At 39.0% G+C, this 7,961-nt stretch overlaps 1 protein-coding gene across 1 annotated transcript in view; it reads right to left on the bottom strand.

Moving 5' to 3' along the window:
• Window positions 1–562: 562 nt before the first annotated feature.
• Window positions 563–7,961, bottom strand: part of LOC139277985 (mitogen-activated protein kinase 12-like) — a 68,945-nt gene continuing 61,546 nt past the window's right edge. The window contains exons 10-12 of the mRNA XM_070896633.1: window positions 7,049–7,127; window positions 5,670–5,843; window positions 563–1,351 (exon numbers count right to left, since the gene is read on the bottom strand). Coding sequence (XP_070752734.1) covers window positions 1,278–1,351; window positions 5,670–5,843; window positions 7,049–7,127 — 327 coding nt within the window. The 3' untranslated portion in view covers window positions 563–1,277. The remainder of the gene's footprint in view (window positions 1,352–5,669; window positions 5,844–7,048; window positions 7,128–7,961) is intronic.

Here is a 7,961-nt window from a genome sequence, read left to right as displayed (position 1 = left end):
TTAGACTCTACGCTGGTTGTTAACCAATCAGATTGAAGAATTGCTCAGGAGATACACAGTTGCTTGACCTGATCACACAGATTCCAGATGCTCTGTAGAGGGCACTGGGCTTTTTCCAATAGTTGGCTGACAGGAACTTCCAGTGCAAAACCCATAGAAAGTCGATGGAAAGTGTAAGTGTAACGACCATCACCCAATGGACTTGTACTGTCAACTGCATTTCAGATGACTGAAATTAAGAAAATAGCAATGAATGGCCATTATTAGTTAGATTAATGAAATCAAGTGAATTAATTAGCCAAGAGTGGATAAAGCCCACATAGTTAGCCAATGCTGTATGTACAGCATCACATGAAAGTTCCTAAGAGGTCAGCTCATCGATGTATTCTAAGCAAGGATTTTGAAAACCTATGATAATTACTTCTAATTAGTATTCTGGCATTGTTATAATGGAATTACAAATAGATGAATCAATCAGTTTTCAAAACCATTTTCATTTTCATTATAATTCTAACACTCAACCAATGTGAACAACAGCTCTATATTATCTTGCTAATGGCACTTACAGAATGTCCATTAAAGACATGAAACACACTCATAAGGAGAGTATGCAAGAGACTGAAGACAATGTAGGCAGAATAGACTATCCTTTGCTAATAACAACTTGCATTTATATAGCACCTTTAACATAGTAAAACATTCCAAGGCTCTTTACAGGAACGTAATCAGACAAAAATGTGTGCAAATACATTATTTGGTATCTTTGCAAATGAGGCTTAGTTAGAAAACATGGTCTTGAAAATATGGTACAAATAGTGTACTCTTTATACAACACTGACAATTCAGGTTCAGAGTCATTCTTATTCCTATTCCTAATGTATCTGCAGCTAAATAAAGAACAATGAGCGTGGCATTCAAACCTGTTGATGAGGTTAGTGAAAAGTTTGGTATAAGGACAAGATTGCTTTTACTGGTTTTCCCCCCTAAATTATCAACTGGAGAAATTTCAGTCTAAAATCACCAAGTGCTGCAGAATGTTTAAAATGTTACAATACTGAAGTGCTTTCCAAGAAATGCTGGTGCAGAGTTTCAGTTTGATCTTCAAAGAAACAAAGTTACACTGTGACTGAACTGCAGGTTATAGGCATAAAATTAAAGTATTGTACATTTTTTCAAAACACAAACCAAAACACAACTAAAATAATTAATATTTTTACAGCTGCTCGCTGTACGAATATATACTTCTTCTGTCTTGTCCCATAGCTACGATTCCACAGCTACACTGCAGTTTCTTTAGATTCCGGTACTCCAGTTAATGTTGTAAAGTTAATCACCTCTTTATATGTATGACCTAGGGGGAAAAGAAGTGGATTTATTCCCTTGCAATATACCATTATTTTACACATCACAGAAATGTCATTGTTTCATTTGTCTCTGGTGCTTTTAACAAGTTTTTCCTATGAATAACTCGGTCTGGCGCGCTCTCTCTCTAAAGGACATACCCTTACAAAAGATGCACTAATTTATGCCGTCACTGAAGCTTAACCTCATGTCTTCAGATGATGTAAACGGGTACTTTTCAGAATGGCAGGCAGTGACTAGTGGAGTGCCGCAAGGTTCTGTGCTGGGGCCCCAGCTGTTTACATTGTACATTAATGATTTAGACGAGGGGATTAAATGCAGTATCTCCAAATTTGCGGATGATACTAAGTTGGGTGGCAGTGTGAGCTGCGAGGAGGATGCTATTAGGCTGCAGAGTGACTTGGATAGGTTAGGTGAGTGGGCAAATGCATGGCAGATGAAGTATAATGTGGATAAATGTGAGGTTATCCACTTTGGTGGTAAAAACAGAGAGACAGACTATTATCTGAATGGTGACAGATTAGGAAAAGGGAAGGTGCAACGAGACCTGGGTGTCATGGTACATCAGTCATTGAAGGTTGGCATGCAGGTACAGCAGGCGGTTAAGAAAGCAAATGGCATGTTGGCCTTCATAGCGAGGGGATTTGAATACAGGGGCAGGGAGGTGTTGCTACAGTTGTACAGGGCCTTGGTGAGGCCACACCTGGAGTATTGTGTACAGTTTTGGTCTCCTAACTTGAGGAAGGACATTCTTGCTATTGAGGGAGTGCAGCGAAGGTTCACCAGACTGATTCCCGGGATGGCGGGACTGACCTATCAAGAAAGGTTGGATCAATTGGGCTTGTATTCACTGGAGTTCAGAAGAATGAGAGGGGACCTCATAGAAACGTTTAAAATTCTGACGGGTTTAGACAGGTTAGATGCAGAAAGAATGTTCCCAATGTTGGGGAAGTCCAGAACCAGGGGTCACAGTCTGAGGATAAGGGGTAAGCCATTTAGGACCGAGATGAGGAGAAACTTCTTCACCCAGAGAGTGGTGAACCTGTGGAATTCTCTACCACAGAAAGTAGTTGAGGCCAATTCACTAAATATATTCAAAAGGGAGTTAGATGAAGTCCTTACTACTCGGGGGATCAAGGGTTATGGCGAGAAAGCAGGAAGGGGGTACTGAAGTTTCATGTTCAGCCATGAACTCATTGAATGGCGGTGCAGGCTAGAAGGGCTGAATGGCCTGCTCCTGCACCTATTTTCTATGTTTCTATGTTTCTATGTTTCTATGTTGACACAGGGCAGCATGGAGATGAGAAAGAGTAGGGGCTAAGGATAGATCGCTGGGGGATTCCAGAGGTAACGGTGCAGGGCAGAAAGGAGAAGCCACTGCTACTATGAATGGACAGGTAAGATTGGAACCAAGTGCGGGCATTCTCAATGAGCAGGACAACGAAGGATTCATTGGAGGATGATGATGAGGTTGACCATGTCAATGGCTGCAGTGAAGTCAAGAAAGACGTGGCATAATTTTTTTCCCCTCAAATTCCTTTCCCATTTCTCCTAAAGGTACTGCTGCTGACTGGGGCATGGCTCTATAGGTATCTTGCCCAAGAAGAGATTCCTCACGTATGAGTCGAAACATTTAATTTCATTATACCATTCAATGGTGGAAGCATCACAAGTGACTCCAGACAGACCCATAAGTGTCCACAGCAGAAATCATTGGATAGCAATCAGGAGTGGGATCCCTGGTGATTTACCCCCTCTCCAGCCTAGGGGCACTGAGGCCAACTGTAAAATCTCAACTGCTCTTTGAACGGAAATAAGCCACCCAAAACTAGAAAATTCTGGAAACACAAGTGGGTCAGTCAGCATCTGTGGAGATAACAAGAAAGTTAGCATTTCCAAGTATGGAACCCTCTTCACAACTGCACTCAACAGGAACCTGGAATCAAATCTAGGACTTTCTGAGCTGTGCATCAGTTCTACACCTGGTGGCATTTTTACCAACAAGGGAATCAGGGAAACTCCCAGAAATATAAGTACATTATTACAGACTTAGCAGTAGGAAAAAGAAACAGCGGTGAAACCATCCCAGGAGAAATACAGATAGAAATTTAAATTTGGAATGAAAGGGTTTAGAAAAGTTCAGCTTCATTTTTATAATCAGAAAAATCATTCCACAAATTAGTTAAAGAATAGATTGCAGTTTCTGTAATAGTACCAGCACTCATCTAGACGATTGATGCCAGTAACAGGAAATCTAATTTTTGAATGCAATATCAGGGTCAAACAGTGCTGGGTTCCACAGATTAAACTAGTAACTCTCTGTGTTATACCCTGACTGATTTAACCCAATTATCAATAGATCATCCTTAACTGCACCAGTTGAATTTTTCTATTTATTCTCTCCAAGGATGACAAATTTACATTAAATTGTAAGCAGTTTGCGATGTGGACTCATGTGACTGTGTTGAGAATGGCCAAAGTGACGTTACAAGAACCTTACAACTGCCAGACAGAAGAGAATTTCATCATATAACTTTGTGCCGAATTTGAATATAAACCAGATGGTAAATGAACAGTGTGTTCAATGGCACAATAACTACATGGGATGGCCAGAACACTTCCAATCAACATTTAGCAAGTTGTGACTTGCCAACTTCCTGCGTCCCCACATTTCTTTCTCTATTGAAAGTCCCTCTACTCGTTATCTGCTTTCTTTTAAAGTCCCATTGTCCAATCTCTTTTAAAGGTCTGCTCCCCATTGTTTTTGGAAATCTGCACTTGCTTTCTTCTTGAGCTCCAATGCTGCGAAGAAGAGAGTGAAAAGAAAACAGTTAGAGGCAAAACCAAGAATGAGGTCTGGAAGCAGAAAAAGGAAAAGTGAATAGTAAGAGAAAGGGAAGAAATGGGAAGGAGAAAGGGAGAGTCAAATGTGAGGGAAGCGTGTCAAAATGGAGAGAAAAAATGTATGAAAAAAAACAAGTGAGTGAGAGCAGAACAATGAAGAGGTGGGGCAGAGAGAGAGAAATTGAAATGAAGGAGGAGAGATCTTTTTGCAGACTTATTACCATCAGTATATTTATTTAGAGGGGTGTGAGAAGTTGAGAGCTTTGTAGTGAAAAAGTTTGTGGACCACCAAATTGGGTAGTTTTGTTCAAATTTATTTCAAGAAGGGCAATTGGCTTGGGCACAACTTAAATAAAGGCATGTGCCTGTGACATGACTATCCGCGAGGCATGCTTGTGGATGAGCCTCTGATGTCCCAGTCATCATTTTACACAGAATTACACAATGTACAAGCACAGAAACAGGCCACTTAGTCCAAGTAGTCTCTGTCAATTGTTATGCTCCACATGAGCCTCCTCTCACCCCTCTTCATCTAACCCCATCAGCCTAACATATTCCTTTCTCCTTTGTGTGGTTAAATAGCTTCCCCTTAAATGCACCTAAGCTATTCGCCTCAAATACTCCTTGTGATAGAGTTTCACATTTTAACCACTCTCTGGATAAAGAAGAGTTCCCTATTGCATTTATTAGTGACTATCTTATACTGATAGCCCCTAGTTTTGGACTCCCCCACAAGTGAAAACATCTTCCCCATCTCTACCCTATCAAATCCCTTCATAATTTAAAAAAAACCTCAAGTCGTCCTCAGCCTTCTCTTTTCTAATCATTATAACCTCTGAATTTATCCTTGTAAAATGTTTTTGCACTTTCTCCAGTGCCTCTATGGAGACCAGAACTGTGCACAGTATTCCAAATGTGGACGAACCAAGATTCCATACAACTATAACATAACTGCTCTGCTTTTCAATTCTATCCCTCTAGAAATGAACCCTAGTGCTTTCCTTTTTTAAAATGGCGTTATTAACCTGGGTCAATATTTTTAGTAATTTAAAAAAAAAACTGATTGGACTCATGAGTGTGCTAATCAACTGTGCCATCCAAACCCAGCTTAAACTGATTTTGCCTGAAGATCAGAAACTTAGGAAAGAACAAGAAATAAAGAAACAAAGGTGAAGGAGAGTTGAGTAAAACATGAGGAGAGATTGACATATGTTGCAGATTTATCCCTACCAGCATCCTTAGCTTGAGGAATGAAAGAGAGGCCGAGACCATTTTGGTGGGGCCTAGTTGCAAATGTTTGAGAACCATTGAATCGGATTGTATTTTTCTGGCCTGCACATGACTCCGATCCCACAATATGTGGTTGACTCTAAATACCCTCGAAAGTGGGGATGGGCAATACACGCGGTCTTGTTTGTGTTGTCCATAACTAGAGATTTTTAAATCAGTATTAGTGTGCTTACATTTCCATTCTTCAATAGTGCAGTCCATGTTATCAAAACTATCGTCATACGGCTTTGCCACAGTCTCTTCCTCAGGATCTCGGTACTGCTCAAAGTAAGAGTGAGCCAAAGCCTCTGCAGCAGTTATTCGCTTTTCAGCATCGAGCACAAGCATTTTTTCTAGAAGGTTGACAGCTGTTTTCAGAAAAAATGTCAACAACATTAAGGTAAACAAATGAAATTTTAAACTAGAATGAATGTGCACTCATTACATAAACCAGTACTGTACTATACCACATGCAACTCCAATGTAGAAAAATGTACCAAGTTGCTTCACAGAGATTTAAAGAACAAGATACACAGATAAATACTCAATTAATCACAGAAAAGAGAAAGGATGCATCCACTGTCAGAATCAAGCATACCCAGCTTATGTCACTTAAGGCACACATTAGATGTAAAGTATATTAATACAACATTGGTGCGATTCACCGATTGGGCTATCAAAACTAAAAGAGACAAGCACAATTATCTGTTAGCAGCTTCTATTTCACTGACAAATGCTGGCAAAATTGATTAAAATGTTAGTACTGCTGTTGTGAGGTGAAAATACCAATGGCACTAAATCACACCAAATGTAATTTAAATCAGATTTCAGATTTGCACCCTCACCTACTGCAACAAGGCAATGTCCTAACCCATTGGTTTGAACTGGGGTTGGATGGCACAGTTGGTTAGTACACTCAAGGTGCAATTAGTAACAAAATGATGGTTGGGTTATCAAAGGCACGTTCACTAGCATGCCATGCCCACTCATTGTCTCACTCACGCAATCCCTTGGAGGGAGGTCAGGCAATCACTGATGAATTTAGGGCAATTTTGTGCTGCAGATTTGTGGTTTGAAGCATTTCACCTCCATTTGTTACCCCTCTAGGCAGAACTGCTGTGGAATTCAGTGCACCAATTCAATCAGTTTACTATCACATCACTGATTTATGCTGCTTTTAGATTGGTGCTTGTTTAGTTCAGATTCTCAGCGATTCTTGAGCCAGCACCTGGTATTTACACTATTAATTCAGCTTTCCTCATCCCAGTGGCAGAAGTGTAGACCCACAAAAAACATTTATACCCAGTGTTAAAGGTATTTTTCTGAGTAAGTTAAACAAAGGAGTGGCTCATGGACACCAGTCTTCTGGAATCTGTCTAAAGAAACAAGTATAAAAGGGGATTTAGGCAGAGGCTGCTTCAACCTCCAATTGCCTATGTAACCAGGGTACAAAAGGTCCTAAATTACCTCATCTAAATAACATTTTATTGCTTCATTGACTGAAGAATTAATTTGCTAAAATCCACCTAACACCTTCACTAAAACTTAGCAACTTATAAAAAGTGTTTCTTACCCACTTGATTTGCATTTGCAAACAGGGCCTTAAAGTCTTTTTTCGCAACTCTTGGTAAACTTTTGATGTAATTTTTAGCCTGTAGAGAACCAAAGTATAACATTATTGTTGAGGTTTTGTTTAACACAGATTGTTACTGGTAGCCAAGAGCATTTAATACTGTTAACTAATGACTCCCCAAACATTTAGTTTTGATTATTCAGGATGTTCCAAGATCTATATAAACATCTGATGCCAATTTTTTCAGGATTAAGCCAATATAATTTTATAACAACATTTGAAAAATCCAAAATATTTATTGGGAAATATAAGAGCAATTTGACCTATTGCTATTTCAATTAGTAGTATCCTTTTGTTAAAACATACACATCTTCTTTACTATTTCTGTTAAAGTCAAATCAACAATACTATGTTATGAAGTCCCTAAAAATGAAGCTGGTTAAGAACTTCAAAGAAGTAAATATTTGGTATATTAAATATGTCTTTTCAACTTCATACGTGTACCTTAGGGTTTTGACTTTCTACCCGCTCTGTTACAGTTTTGGAGAATTATTAATCAATAAACCAAGTATATCTGAATCGTGACTATTGTTTAGTACCCCATAATTTTGAGAGTAGTGTTCGCTTTTACAATATAAATTGTGAGGGAAGTGCAGCTTTAAAAGTAAGTCTACTGATGTTGCCATATTTAAAATGTAATATTTAAATCAGTGGCATCACTAAAAATATCAACTTCAAGACTGTTGCATTTTTCATTGCTTAGCTTCCTGAAATAAATGCAAGATACAAGTATATTGATTCAGCCTCAGTGAAAAAATAGATCTGTTAGAAGCTCAGCTCTTATATAGGCCTTGTTTTGGCAAGTAACATACATCTATTACTATGGTAACCCATCTCTGGAGCTGAATCCTTT

This window comes from Pristiophorus japonicus, chromosome 13 (genome assembly GCF_044704955.1).
Source record: "Pristiophorus japonicus isolate sPriJap1 chromosome 13, sPriJap1.hap1, whole genome shotgun sequence".
In the NCBI taxonomy this organism is placed as follows: Eukaryota; Metazoa; Chordata; class Chondrichthyes; family Pristiophoridae; genus Pristiophorus; species Pristiophorus japonicus.
Note: the sequence above shows the minus strand (reverse complement) of the source record. Positions and strands in the feature narration are given on the sequence as shown.